General features: G+C 46.3%; 1 protein-coding gene across 2 annotated transcripts in view; it reads right to left on the bottom strand.

The window, feature by feature from the left end:
• Positions 1–320: 320 nt before the first annotated feature.
• The window catches only part of LOC143164525 (gamma-aminobutyric acid receptor subunit beta-4), a 79,738-nt gene continuing 65,533 nt past the window's right edge, over positions 321–14,525 (bottom strand). The window contains exons 5-9 of one of the 2 annotated variants that reach the window (XM_076347209.1): positions 11,096–11,178; positions 6,673–6,810; positions 4,913–5,065; positions 1,931–2,175; positions 321–1,427 (exon numbers count right to left, since the gene is read on the bottom strand). In XM_076347209.1, the coding sequence (XP_076203324.1) occupies positions 1,050–1,427; positions 1,931–2,175; positions 4,913–5,065; positions 6,673–6,810; positions 11,096–11,178 (997 nt within the window). In that variant the 3' untranslated portion in view covers positions 321–1,049. Of the gene's footprint in view, positions 1,428–1,918; positions 2,176–4,912; positions 5,066–6,672; positions 6,811–11,095; positions 11,179–14,525 lie in introns of both variants that reach the window. The other variant, XM_076347208.1, reaches the window with a different exon arrangement.

The raw sequence follows: 14,525 nt of genomic DNA, 5'->3' as shown, positions 1-14,525 counted from the left end.
TATTCCCCCCAAAACACTGCCAGTTAAATGTCATCTGTGTTCTCTTTCTACAAAAGACATTACAAAACCCCCCCTCCCCAGGTCCCCTCCCCAGAAAACATGCTTGCACACACACACATCCGTATCTACATACATGCGCACATACACACACAGATGCGCCACACACACACACATTCATACAGGAAAAACAGCTTGCAAACTCCTGAAGGTGGAAAAAGGCAACTTGCAAATGTGCCTTTGTTTTTGATAAGCTCCCTCTTCCCCCCCTCCCATAACCCCACATTGCCCCTTCCCTCCCAAATAATTGCCTTGTCCTCCCCCCTTCCCAGCTCTTCCAAAATAAATATTCTTTTTATTTGTTGGTTTAAAAGATTCTTTTAGGCTTGTAAGCAAGAGAGAGGGAGAGAGAAAAAGAAAAGAGAAATCTCATAACATGAGAATGAAACCCCACCACCTCATGAATCCATGAAAGACTAAACATGAAGGAGTTAAGAGCAGTGACAGAAGAAAGATTAAAAAAATATAATAATACTGAGAAGAGAAAGATGAAATTTGGTAGTGAAATGGAAGTAAGGATAGCGCATTTGTGAGCACAGCCAAAGATAACCTATCCCCCCATCAGTTTTTGACTCAATTTCTTTAAATCTCCCTCCCCCCGTTTTTTTAAACTTTTCTTTTTTTGATGGTTTTTTTTTGTGTTTTTTTTTCTGTTATTTTTTTCTTTTTTTTTTTCTTTTTTTTTGTTTTTGGTGGTTTTTGTTTTTTTTACAATGGTTTAAGTCCTTCAGCAGGAAACCAAAATCGAGACAAACACATCCCTCCCTGAAATGAAACCCCCTCCCATATACCCTTCTCTCCCTTACCCCTCCACACACTCCGTGGTTCTACATGTGCTGAAAAGAGAAGAGTAAGCTTAGAATAACTCTAATGAATCAAAGGAATAAATGATAATGATAGTAAAGAGTAAAACCCAAACCCAAAAGACCACAACACTCCTGTGTTGTCATTGTCTGAGTGTCTGTCCCTATCTGTCTCAGAGGCTGCAGGCATCAATTTACATAGTACAACCAGTAAACAAGGTTGAAGAATCCAAAGGTGATTGGAAAAATGATTCGTGACCACTTGTCAATGGTGCTGACGTCTGTCAGGTCTGGGATTTTGAGCTTCAGCTTAGATGACCGTCGGCGGAGACGGCAGTTGGCACGGTTGCGGGCCGCGGCGTGGTGGGTCAGCGGGACATGGCGGTCCAGGGTTGGGTGGTGACCAAATCCATCCCGAGAGGCCAGCTGCTTGCGGAACTGGATTCCTGAGCCTTCAAAGGACATGACAGAGTTTCGAGAGTCACCAACGCTGCTCATCATGTCCGTGGCCAGCAGCTCATTGTTCATCTCCAGAGTGCTGAGGAGGATGTTACCATAAGGGTCAACCTAGAACAGAGAAGACAGAGAGAAAGGTAGCGGGGATGTCATGTGCAAAATGCATACAGGGACACACAATCAGGGATGATTTTGAACTCTTTTCTGTGTAACAATACCACTGATTGGGTCATTTGTGAGCTCTGAACCTGGACTTCTGCATTTGAAAATGTTGTCCACTGATGCCGGAGTTGAAGGACTAGCCACATGTGCTCGCAGCAAACTTTTGACCGGGGTAGTGTGATTCTGACAACATCGTAGGACCAAAAGCCACAGCAGTACTTTTGGGTACACCTGCCCCATGCAAGAGGATGGTCCTGATGAGACTGACTTGAGGATGATGACAAAATGATCAAGGAGAAAAAATTCCCAGTAATCACCAGACAGGGGAACTGGAGTTCATCTCTCATGATGAGGAGAAAGGCTGGTCCACAGCTCACCCAGGACTGAATGAACAATGGATAGTCTGAATTCTCCTGCCACAATGAAAGAAGGGGACAAACCTGCTCTCTCACCCTCTTCTCCTCATAACGGTGGCGCTCATTGTTGGCCTTGCTGATCCGTTCACTCTGTTTCTTTTGCTGCCGGGGGCCTCGCCCGAAGAATATGTAGTTGACAAAAGCATACTCCAGGAGTGCAAGGAACACGAAGACAAAGCAGCCCATGAGATAAACATCAATAGCCTTGACGTAAGGGATCTTGGGGAGAGTCTCCCGCAGATGGGTGTTGATGGTAGTCATTGTAAGTACCGTGGTGACCCCTGTAAGGAGAGGGTAGGTGCTCTGTTACCAAGGTGGGATGGTTTCCTGAAATGCCACTCTCAGCTTCCCCATCCCTCCTCCCAGCTGAACAACCTCAAAAGGGATGGGAGCAGTGCAACTGGGAAGAAAACTGTCATTATTCTAAGCCCAGCTGCCCAGTACAAATCGCTGCAGAAAATAAACCAGCCACCAACAGTGGGAGAAAATGTCAAAGCTGAGTATCATCAGGACGATGGGGATCAACATCCTCTGGACCTTGGTTCTTTAAGTCCTCCCTGATCCTCCTTCTTTCCCTCAGTGTGGTAGGAAACATTCAGTTTTGATCTCAGTCTCTCAACCTCTTCTCCTCCTTTTTTCCACTTCATGAACTCATCAGGCTTCCCTGGGCACTACTGAATGCCTCAGTATCCTTGACATGAATTTATAATCTGCTGTGTCTTTCCAGTGCCATGAATAGGAGAAAGAGTGAAGAGATTCCCTTTTCATGGCATGCTCTTTTTTTGCATGCCTCATAGGCTTCTGTCTACATCCTTGACCCCCATCAATTTCCACCTTCCTCTCACCAGCTTTACCACTCACTACTTCAATTATCATCTGTACGCACTCCTGCCATGGTTCTAACACTCCCTTTTTAGGCCTACTCATATTTTCTGCATCTTAAATAAACATTTTTTGGCCTCATTGAACACTTTTTTCCCCATCTACTCAGTTTCCTAGAGCCTGGTGCACCATGATTACTCTCACAGCTTCAGCCCTCTTCTTTGCTTTCTTCTCAGCCTCTTCCCTTCTCTGGACTGTCAGAGCGGCCTCAGATCTGTCTCTTTGACAGTCTTCTGCCAGCTTCAAAAAGATGGCAACAAGCCTTCATGCTTCTTTTGGGGGCAGTTAACTCTTCTTCTTCAACCTAGTCTTCTTTTCCTACTTCTCTAGCTCAGCTGTGCTGCTTTTCTTACTACCTTGCTGATCTTTTTTTCTAGTGTCCCTCCTCATCTCTCTGTTGGCAGCTTTCTTAGTCTCCATGACCCTAATTTGCTCTTCTGGTTTCAGGCCTTCCTCTACAGTGATGACTCTCAAACCTCTCTGTGCGTCCTGGACCTCTGCTTGTCCTGTTTCCCCTTCACCCTCTCGTGTCTTTAGTGTCATTCCTGATAAAAGATTTAAAGAACTAATAGTCTTCAGTTCACAGAAGAGTAAACGGAAGTGAGATATATTTATATACATACAATATATTATATTGTCTATGTTTAAACAGTAGTCTAAATATCCAGAAATCTGGGACAAAGAAAGGGGGAATAGAATGTTCTCCACATCTCCATTAAGAACTGGACAAATTGCAATGGAGACTTAGGACAGAGGCAAAGAAGAGCTTTTTGACTGTACGAGCAGGTAAATCTGGATATAAAGTGCCCAGAGGAGGCTGTGGAGTCTCCTTCTTTGGAGCTTTTTAAGGACAAGTTAGATAGAATGCTGTCAGGAACAGTTTAGGGAGAGGTGTTCCTGTTTTGATCTACAATGTTTTTCTTCTGTCTTCTCCTTTGAATCCAGATGTCAGCAGAAATTCAACAGCTGTGCTCATGTCCACCCTTCTGCTTGTACTTTCACTGTGCCAGCCATGTCTGCCATGGTCTCTTTTTCTTCTGTCACTGATTATACTCTTGTCAATGTAACTTACCTTTTTAATTTACCATGTTCTTCTTGTTCCCTCCCTGTCTCCCTGCCCCAGCATCTCCAAGCAAACACAGCCAAATAATCTATTTTATATCTTTGTACAAACCATCCCTCCTCTGACTCTTCTCAAACTCTGTCTTCTCCTAGAGCTAATTTAAGCCCCAAACCTTTTCTGTAAGACCTAGCATCTACCTGTGCTCCATTGCCTCTCTGAGACTTTTCCCACTCACAGATGAAATCCTTCTCCCTCCTTGGCTCTCCTATTTCCTCTGAACTTTCTATCATGTTGCACATCCCCGTTCTCATATGCCAGCCATCCCCCCTTTCTCCTGTTCCTTCTTCAAAATCCTCATCTGCAATCCACCCCCACTTCCCTTCTGTTGCTTAAAAGACCTCATTTTTTTCCTCTTATAGGAAAACATTCCTATTTAAGGGAGCATGTGCTTAAGAAGAACTTGGACTTTAACTACTGTCCCACATTTGACTTGATTATGAAGGTCTTCAGCTACAAAAAGTGTCTGTATGGGCCCTAAACTATCATGAAAATGTGTAATGCAACTTCCTTTATTTTTTTCATCTTTTAGCCATTCACTCACCATTCTTACTACTCTTTGGCCACCCACCCTCAGTATCCAACTAACCAATCCTGGCACACCTGTTGACCAAGAGGTGCCCCGACTTCTCTTCTTAAGAAAACAAGTACAAACCAGGGTGAAGGAACTGGTGGGCTCATGGCATATCAGTCTCACACGTCTGAGAAGCTGTGACCATTTATGCTTTTGTTATAGAGTTTAAACTTGCACCCACAGAAATTTATGGTAGAACTTTTACTGATTCAAATACTACAGACTCAAGCGTGGGAAGTACTGATACTTCTGAACAAAAAAAGTGGCTCTTCTGGTTGCAAATTTGAAATGTCCTTCATTTGGGACAACAAGCTTGACAGACCTATGTGGCTTGCTTAGCTGCTACCTCATAAAGAAAAAGGTATTTTCTTTCTTAGAGCTGTCCTAGCTGATCTCCCTCAAAAAACCCACCTTCTTCAACATATAATGAAAAGGTACATACCCAGTGCCACTCGTGCAGCAGAAGCATCATAATTGATCCAGAAGGAGACCCAGGACAGGATGGTGATGAGAATAGATGGCATGTAAGTCTGCAGGATGAAGTAACCAATGTTCCTCTTAATCCGGAAACTCAAGGATAAGCGCAGATATGAACCTGTCAATGAGATATTAAAGGGAGATATCATCTGAGAGGAGGGCAAGGCTGTATTTATGGTAAGAGCTTAGGTAAGAGCTTACTTGGAAAATGTTCTCAAGAGGCAGGGATAATGAGAAATCTATCTTTTTTTCTTCATTTGGTTTTGCAGACTCATCAGTTTTTGGAAGGGTGCTCTTCAGAGTCTGCTCAGTTGGCTCAGAATATTAAGAAGAAAGGAAACTCTACATAAGTTACGTTATTATATCAGACATTATGGGAGAATGTCTGTTCAGTGCTGAAATTGCTATTATAGTACATGCCAATTTGATACAGGCTTACACAGGAGACTTTAACCCTATATCTGGATGCAGTGAGATGATTTTCCAATGTTTCATGTGTTAGCTTTTCCACCAAACAGCAATGAAGATCTGAATTGTATTTTCCCCATGCTGTTCTAAAAATGAGTTATGGTCAGACTGGGCAAATTCATATGCAAATGGAGTACTGTCAGTTAATCTGTAGGTCTTTTTTTTTTTCAAGTTGTTGCAACTTCCTCCTAATCTTTTAGCAAACCTAATGGGAATAATGACAACAATAAGTACTTTTACAGTCCTTCCACTGGAGCAGGGTCATTTTGACAGGAACAAAGCAGGGTCTCTCTCATTGCTGTGAAACAAAGTACAATTCCTCCTTCCCACCTCCATCCCTTAGGCAAACAGCAGCCTGAAATATGGGTGTAATCGTGGGATGGCAGCTAAAGTAACAAGAGAACAACAGTTTTCAATGATCAAGGAGGTAGACTGGGAAAAAGGAGGTTATGTTCTCTCACCATTATGTGCCATTTGCGTAGCTTGAACACAGTACTTCACCAGTCTTTTTTTGAAGCTCTTACCTATTTAGACTTCTTTTGTGGGAATACTGACTGTTGTGGGTCTCTAGATTACCATTGCAATGGGACCCTGCTCCCAGCATGCCCCTGAGGCACTACTGTAACAACATCACCATCTGCCACCACCACTGATAGACTCAGGCTGTGATTTCATGGCATTTCAAAAATTGTCCTATATAACAGGTGTGCGGCACGCTGTTTTGGCAGTGAACTCCATGCCAGATCAAAGTGATGACAGCAATCAAAATCCAAACCCCTCCAACTTTCCAACCAGCAGTATCTGAATCGTCCAAGGTATTTTCTCCAGATCTTTTTATTGCTGTGTACAGATGGGTTTGTGTCATTTCATAGACCACTTGCTTTTCAACTGATACATTCTTCTGCTTACTATTGCACCTACATTAGCTTCGAAAGCCAGTTGCAAACCGCATAAAAATAAGGTAAAGGCTGAGAACCTTCTAAAGAGGTTCTGTTTTGAGCTCAGTTGGTGTTTTGACTAAGAAATGAAAACAATTGCAACGAAAAAATGATCCCATAAGTCTCTGAAGAGAAGCAGCCAAAAAAAAAGAAAACTTAGTGGGCACAGAAGATGCCTCTTTTCCAGAGGAACAAGACCCCAAGTTGAAGCCTGTCTCCTAAGTTAGTGCCTCAGCATCTGATTCAGAGGAACAACCACATTGACGTTGATCAGCAGAAGGTTTGCACATTCCATCGCATTCCTTCAGCAGAGACTCACCGGTGGTGAAGACCACTTCCCTGCTGACAAGCCTCTGCTCGATAATGGTGAACTGGGGCAGTTCTAGTACCTCCATCCCCGTGACAGCAGAATCATTTCCTTGCCAGAAGAAGACAATGTCATCAACCGTGTAACCATCTGCAGAGATGAAGAAGCACAGAGAGAGAACTAAGCTGACAAGCTGGAGCAGATGACACCCTCATTTTCACTAAGGTGATCTGGAAGAGGATCCAAAGGAAAGCCCACACCATCAGATAGCAAGCATAGCCCCTCCCTGCTGACGTACTTTTCTTCTTCAGCTGAGCTTGGCAGTACAGTCCTCAGAAGAGGAAAAAATTGGTCAGAACTCCCACTTCTGGCTAGAATTCAGGAGAAAAAGGTAAGAAGTGGTCCATCAAGCCTTGACTTGTGCTACATAATTTCCATGGCTGACATGACAGGGATTTGTGCATCAGAAGGCTCTGTCAAATGCACCAAACACAGCATTTTGCTTTTCAAAAACTGCCTCCCTTTACCACAAGGGGGAGACCACACAATACATTCTCGTGGGGACTAGGTAAACAGAGCACCTAAGTATTAAAAATTCCCAGAGAGAAAAAGATTTACAACAGCAGTTGAAAAGAAAATTGAGCATCAGAGCACCTCCCTCTTCTAAGTACACTCAATCAAAATTTGGAGCCAGGAAGTGGACAGTGTCTCTGAGATCAGGGGCTGCTTTTGCGAAGGGCTGGCTGAAAAGAGCAGTAATGGGAGAAGAGAGGAGGGGGAGTCAGGCTGGTAACAAATACTCATCCCTTATATTTCAGGGTAATGGATTTGTTAACTCAGCCGAGGGTACCGCCTCTTACTTCAACCCCAAACTATACATGCCAGACAGGATTGCACAGGCTGGAAGTGCTGAGAAGCCCAAAGCCACAGCCCCAGGAGAAAGACTCCCCAGATGCTCGACTCATGGGGAATGAGGCCCAGGGGGCGAAATCATGCAGCTCCCCTCCCATCAGTGTGATGTTCACAGCCCTGCCCACTGCCCTTGTGGGCAAGGTTTCATCTCCACCTGAAAATTAATGCCGCTTGTGGCAAGCTGAGTTTTGAACCACTGTGGCTGCTGCTGCACAAGGGGTAGCCTCTTATTCTAAGCAAAGTGCAGAGCTGCATGGGAGCACCTTTGTGTGCAAAGAAGCAGTAAGATATGTACAGGCTTTGGTACAGCATGGTGCAAGGCTTCTTTTAGAGCATGAACTTCAACTATGCCCACAGAGAGCTTTTATTCACAACCTGCACTGCAGCACGGCAGCCTGCCTTGTCCACAAGTCCTCACAGCAGAGGCAGTTGGCTAGCAATACCCAGCAAGGCTTACATCCACTAGGGAAAACTGCCACCAAAACAAGCACCAGTGTATTAGTAGGATTGGGGGAATGAAGAGCTGTTGAATGTACCATGGAGGAGAAATTCTTCTACTTAGCCTTAGGGGCTAAGGGTTACCCCAGATCAGAGCTGAACCTTTGAGGATGGTGTCATCCTGCAGCTCCCGAGTGGACAAAGAGCTGAGCAACCTGGTCTGATCTCGTAGCTGACCCTGCTTTGAGCTGGGGGCTGGACTAGAGACACCCTGAGGTCTCTTCCCAAACTGCATTATTAGATGACTGTGTAGTCTCCAAGCCCACATCCTGCACTCTCAGTCATTACTATGTTTATTCATGGGTGCTAAAAAATAATAAAAATCTTCCAAATGCCATGCCAGATCTGGTTCTGGTGTAAATCACCTAAGCCAGGGCTCCACCTCCTCCCCCGTGGTATGCTCCTGCTCCCATGGCAGTAACTGGTAAAGCACTCACACCCACGAGCCCACAGAGATTCAGGACCCTTAGGTTATCATCTCATCTGCTGCAGACACTGGGGTGTCACAGGCTGTTACACTGACTCAAGTACTCCAGCTTTGTGCACAACTGGTATTTGCATCTGGCTGCAGCGTCTCTCCCAGAGCACTGAGACCAAGTGTGGAAAGCAGCAAGAAACAACCACTCCTCCTGGTGGTTGATTCCAGCGGCTCAAACACTCTCACAGCTAAAAACATCGTGTGCAGTTTTACATTTGAATTCATCTGGCTCAGACTTTCAGACTCTGGTGGTTGTTCTGAATTTTTTGAGGAGGTTACCAAGCCCTTTCCACCCAGCACCCTCTGCAGAGGTGCACCCAGCCTGTAAACAAGTCACCTCTCCACCTCCTTTGCAGCAAACAAACCAGACTGAGCTATTTAGGTTTCTTACTGCAAAACATCTGCTCTAGCCCTTGAACCGCTTTTTAGCATCTTTTCCCAACCTCTTCTGATTTCTCAACTTCCTTTCTAAATTTTGGAAACCAAATATAGACAGAGGCCCTTTCCCCGTCTCACCAGTGACACATTCAGAGGCCGATCGATTCCCTGCTCTGACTCATGGCTCCCCTGGTTTACATAACCAAGGCTCACTCCAGCCCTTTCTGTCAGAGCCCTGCTGTGAAACCTCCAGCAGCAGTGCTCAGGGCTGCCATCCCTTCATCATTTCCCCCAGTTGATACCCGTGCAGGTACAAGTCCCTCAGTCTGGCAGCCTTGCCTGCGCTCCCGCACCCAGGCACAGACCTCCACATTTAGCTGTATTCAAATGTATTCTGAATATATTCAGATTGGGAGGTATTCAAATGTACAGCAAGCAAGCCACGCAGACTGCTATCTTCATCATCCACAAATTTAACAGCAGTGACTTGAAATTTACTTCCTGATCAGCAATGAAAATGTCAAATTACAGTAACTAATTTTAGGAGATCTCGCAGTTAACTAGCTCTATTCCATTTATTCTACGACCTGCTGGTATTGGGCACCAATTTTTGTACTTTTTTTTATTATGGCATTATGCAATATGAAATCAAACATGTTTTTTGGGAAGCCATTTTTTAAAGTGATTCTAAAGGGGAAGGTTGTTCAATCTAAAAATAAATGCTTCACTTTGATTTCTAGCTTTAAAAAGAAAACCAAATTTCCATTTTTCTTTTAAAAAGTAAAAGAACTTTCACAAAGACAAGTCATTTCAACCTGAAATATCATAAAGTATTGATACGACGTCTTAAAATGTCAGATTAACAGCCTGTTTGCTGCCTGCCTCATCAGCTTTTTGCTGAATCCTCACACATAGCTAGGCAGGGGTATGCGCAGTGAGCGTTATTTTTGGGATAGAGGGATGGGATCAACAGGCAGTGCCAGCACTGGCTTATGTCCTGCAGGTAAGTGCCCTGAGCAGCAGTGGGGAAGGAGATCCCAGCCGCCCACTGCTGCTTTACAACCCCAGCAGCCCTGCACCACAAAAGGGCTATTTTGGTAGTTTGTTTTAGGGGGTTTTTTATATACTTTGTTTTTTAAGCCACCCATGAAAGGACTGTTATTCCAGAGTTGTGTGGACTTGGAAGCAAACAAAATGGAGCCCTGTGGATTTCAAATGTACGAGTATTTGAAAGACAAAAGCTCTGAGGAAGGAAATGATTGAATCTCTTCATCTCTGTGTGGATCTTTCTTAGAAATATTGTAAGGAAACGTAGCTTCGACAAACAAATTGGCTTGACATGTCCCATTAAGAACAAAATTGCAACATCGGGAACTGTGGGTAGTTCTCTGCCTTCTGTTTTCTTGGTTGTACTCTATTCTAAAAATGCTAAGGACTGCCAGAAATGACATGTCATTAGTGTCTCCAGCAGAACCTAATTTACATCCCATTACCCGCCACGCCAAGCGCTGCGATGGCTGCGCATCCCAAGCAACCCGAGTGGCGAGTGGGAAGGGGGCTCCCAGGCACAGGCAGGGCTGGGAAGGTGGCACAGCACCTTCCAACTATGGACGCTGTAGGACCTCTTTTATGAAAAAAGCAGTTCTCTGATAGTCACCACTGAAGCTGCATCATCATTACTGTGAGATCTGCTGCTCTGGACCACTCCTGAAGGGATACTGCGGTGCATTTTTACAAGGGAGAGCCAGAACTCCTCCACCAGCACGGTCAGGAGCGGCTTTCCATATGAGTCAAGGGAAGATCCAGGTGGGGAGGGACTGCGAGGGGGCTCAGGTCCCACTTCCCACGCAGAGCGGGGCCAGCCACGAGTGAGGGCAGACTCCCAGGACTTTCCTAGGGCTGAGGGAGCCTTCCACCACCCGTCTGAGGGTGAGAGTGATTTTAATGCCTAGCCTGCTGCTAGAGCTCCATTTTCCTGGGCATTTCACCCACGAGGTCCCCTCAGGATGGAGTTTGGATGAGGGAGCCTGCTCCTGCCCCAGGGGACATCCTCTAGGAGGGGTGGCCCGTAACACCCCTGGGAGGCATCCCGTGAGTGGGAAGCTGCGGCTGGGGCGGGTGGCATCTGGTGGCACCGCGTGGCAGCGGGCAGGCACGAGGCATACGCACAGCTCTCGATCTCCAGCGTGCAGTTCTGCTGGTCCAGGGGATACCTCCGCAGGTCCATCATGCAAGCAGCTGTGGTGGTGATCCTGAAAGGGGAGGGGAGAAAAAAAATCAGTTGTGTGGTTTTTCTTACAAAAAAAAAAAAAAAGGAGAAATGAAAGGCAGACATGAAAGTCAGGCAGCATTTGGGGCTGCTGTTTCCCTGGAAACCAGGGAGATCCGTGGTGGGAGGTGTGCAGGGTGGGGGGCTGGATGCGGCTCACCCTCAACTGCATGGCTTAAACCCTTCGTGACTCACGTCAGGAAGGCAGTATCTCTATTAACGGGGTGGGGAAGGATTTGTGTTCCTCCTGTCTCTCCCTTGAGAGAGAGACAAAGAAACCAGGAGTAGGCAGAGCTACGGGCAGGGGGGGAAGAGGAGAAGCATGTCAGTTTGTAAGAAGGAGACAGCTGATGTGTCTGTAATACAAACAGAAGATGCATTGATTAAATTGCCCAGCAATGACCTATGGAGAAGAATAGCTGACCACATTATCACCCCCCTTTCCTCCTGAGTTGCCCCAATGACCCTACTTGCAACCCCCCACTCCATTGCACCCACTTTGGCACTGCCGAGTCCAAAAGCCCAGACCCCACCCAACGGGGCCCTTCCGCTCCTATGGGCTCACGGCTCTGGTAACAGAGTCACTCTTGCGCAACCGATTGCATGATCAAGATTCATGAAAGACACATGGGGGTGTGCGTGCATCCCCCTGAAAAATAAATATGGGGAGAGAATGAAGGTCAGTGTTGCTTTGGGGGTGTCAGAGCACGGAGTGGGGGCAGAGCGGCATGGTGCCCACAGTGGGGTTCACATGAGGGTACGAGGAGGCTTTGTGTGCGTTACATGTTGTACACGAAGGAGCATCGCTCTCTGGGATGGGGATTTTTGGGCTGGGATAGATGAGGGAAGAGGGCGTGAAGCAGGGACAGAGCAAATCAACAGCTAACTCCCCAGCCTGGCAACGCCACCCTGGAGTTAACAGGCTGCCCCTATTTCTCAAATATATTGCTCCCCTCACCCTTTAATGAAGTTTTCTTCCTGTGCAATGTATGTGTGCAGGGTTCTGAAGAGGGGTAAGAGATTGGTGCATTCCCCCCTCTTTTTTTAATTAACCATCTGGAAGGCGTTAATCAAGCTACACATTTTTTACTATGTAGGCATAACCAGTGAACTGTTAACGAGAAAGCTTTATGTTCTGAGCCCTGTGGCCTGGGAGAGAGAAAAAAGAGAGAAAAGAGAGGAAAAAAAGAAAAACAAGAAAGCAGAAAGGTTGAGATAGCGAGCCAGCAAAAAAGGAGGAGAAAAAACAAGAAAAAACACCAATGAAAGAAAAAGAAACAGGGAGAGAATGGGAGATGCTGGACAGAAAATTGGAAAGGGGGGGGGGGGAAGGAGGGGGTAAGTACCTGCAGGAGAGGGCTGCCCCGGTGGGGGTATCAGGGTGGGGGCTGTAGCAGGGCAGGCGAGCAGCCCCGCAGAGCTGCTGGCTCTTTAAGAAATCTCGTGTGCTAAATTTATCTCTCTGCTGTCTGTGAAGACTGTTTGTAGGAGATGAAGCCTTGAGGAGAGCCTTTGCCACTGCCTGCTGTGCTATAAATAGCTCTGAAGAGACAGAGGGAATTTATATATATCCTCACTGGGTCTAGATACAACATTGCAACTGCCCTCTCTCTGAGCAGGGGGCCCAAGTGAGCTCTTAACCCTTTTATCTGTAATGCGGTTGGGATGGAGGAGAAAGCTCAGAGGGGAAGAAGGATAACAGGACAGGCGCCACTTAAAAATTATCACCATGGCTTTGGGATTGCATGTATTGCTTTTACTGCCTCCCAGTTTGGCATCTCTAGGAGGGCTGCTGGAAACTCAATGCCTCTCCCACCCTAATCCTTCTGGACCAGGGTAGCTGGGCACAGGAGACCACTGTGGAGGAGCAGATCTGAAGCACGCCCAGGGGGAGCTACACCTTGCCAGGAAAGCCCAAAGTGGCAGGTGCAGAGTCCATCCTGGCCAGGCACTGAGACCAAAGAGTCACGAACGGGTATGACTCATCCCCCTATGCCGCACACGGCATATACTGTATATATTATACTGCACCCGTGGGAAATAGCAGTTACAAATGCATTCTCCTGTTTTCCCTAAAGTGTGAGATACAAAAATGTATTAAATGAAAATTTTCCACTCCATTTGTGGGACCCTGGGGGCTAAAACCTTTCCACAGTGTCCATCCCAAAATTGCAGCCTGGCTGGCTAACTTGGTCACACAAAGGACATCCAGGGGAAGCCTTTTCTGGTTTGAGAGGGACCCTCTCACTTCTCAACAGGATTTGCTTATCACCTGCAGTGCTAGTTGGAAATGCAGAGCACGACACAGTGAGCTATGGCTACCACACTCCATGTGCCAAATCCTGCTCACACTAACAGCCGGAATAAATCCAGAGCCACTCCAATGTTTTTTGCAAGATCGCACCAATTTATATCAGCAGAGATTTACATCAGGGCAGAATTTAGCCCTGTTGATTCAAAAAGAAGAGCACCTCAGGGCAGGTAGGACAGAAAGGAGAAAAACAAGATTAAGAGGGTATCTGTCCTCAAAAGTCAGATAATTTCTCTTTCCTTCTGATTAAAGGGATTATACAGTATCCACACTGTATAGTTCAGCAACCTCCAGATACCCCAGTTGGCTGCAGGTCCCAATCTCCTGGTGATCTGCCCATGTAACGCTGCTCAGGCAGGTGAGAATTTGGACCATGTAGGGCGAAGGTTTTGTTCTGCTTTCAGAGCAGAGGTAGCACAGCCACACATGGCTATCCTGGGCTGTAACCACTTGCTCGTCTGGAGCATTTCAGTTGTGGTGCCGTACTCACAGTGAGGTGCACCCAGCAAGCCCAGGGACACCAGCACCACAGGACCACCTGCATGTGGGGCTCCTGCACCATGACAAGATGTGAGGGGTAGCTGGCCTGGGGCACCAGGTTCAGCTCAGGTCCTGCCTCTGGGCTTCCTAAAATCTAATAAACCAGCCCTACTTGGGATAAAGCAAGTGGTATCCCAGAAAGGAAGGGGCTGTTTAATTCTTTAGACTTCAGATCTCAAAAAGCATCCTGGACACCCTTTGCCATTGTCCTGGTTTTGCCTGGGATGGAGTTAATTTTCTTCCTAGTAGCTGGTATAGTGCTGTGTTTTGGATTTAGGATGAGAATAATGTTGATAGCACACTGATGGTTTAGTTGTTGCTGAGCAGTGCTTACACTAGTCAAGGACTTTTCAGCTTCTCATACTCCCCTGCCAGCGAGGCGGCTGGAGGTGCACAAGAAGCTGGGAGGGGGCACAGCCAGGACAGCTGACCCAAACTGGCCAAAGGGATATTCCATACCATATGACATCATGCTGAAA

The sequence above is a fragment of the Aptenodytes patagonicus genome, chromosome 9, assembly GCF_965638725.1.
Source record: "Aptenodytes patagonicus chromosome 9, bAptPat1.pri.cur, whole genome shotgun sequence".
NCBI lineage: Eukaryota > Metazoa > Chordata > Aves > Sphenisciformes > Spheniscidae > Aptenodytes > Aptenodytes patagonicus.
Note: the sequence above shows the minus strand (reverse complement) of the source record. Positions and strands in the feature narration are given on the sequence as shown.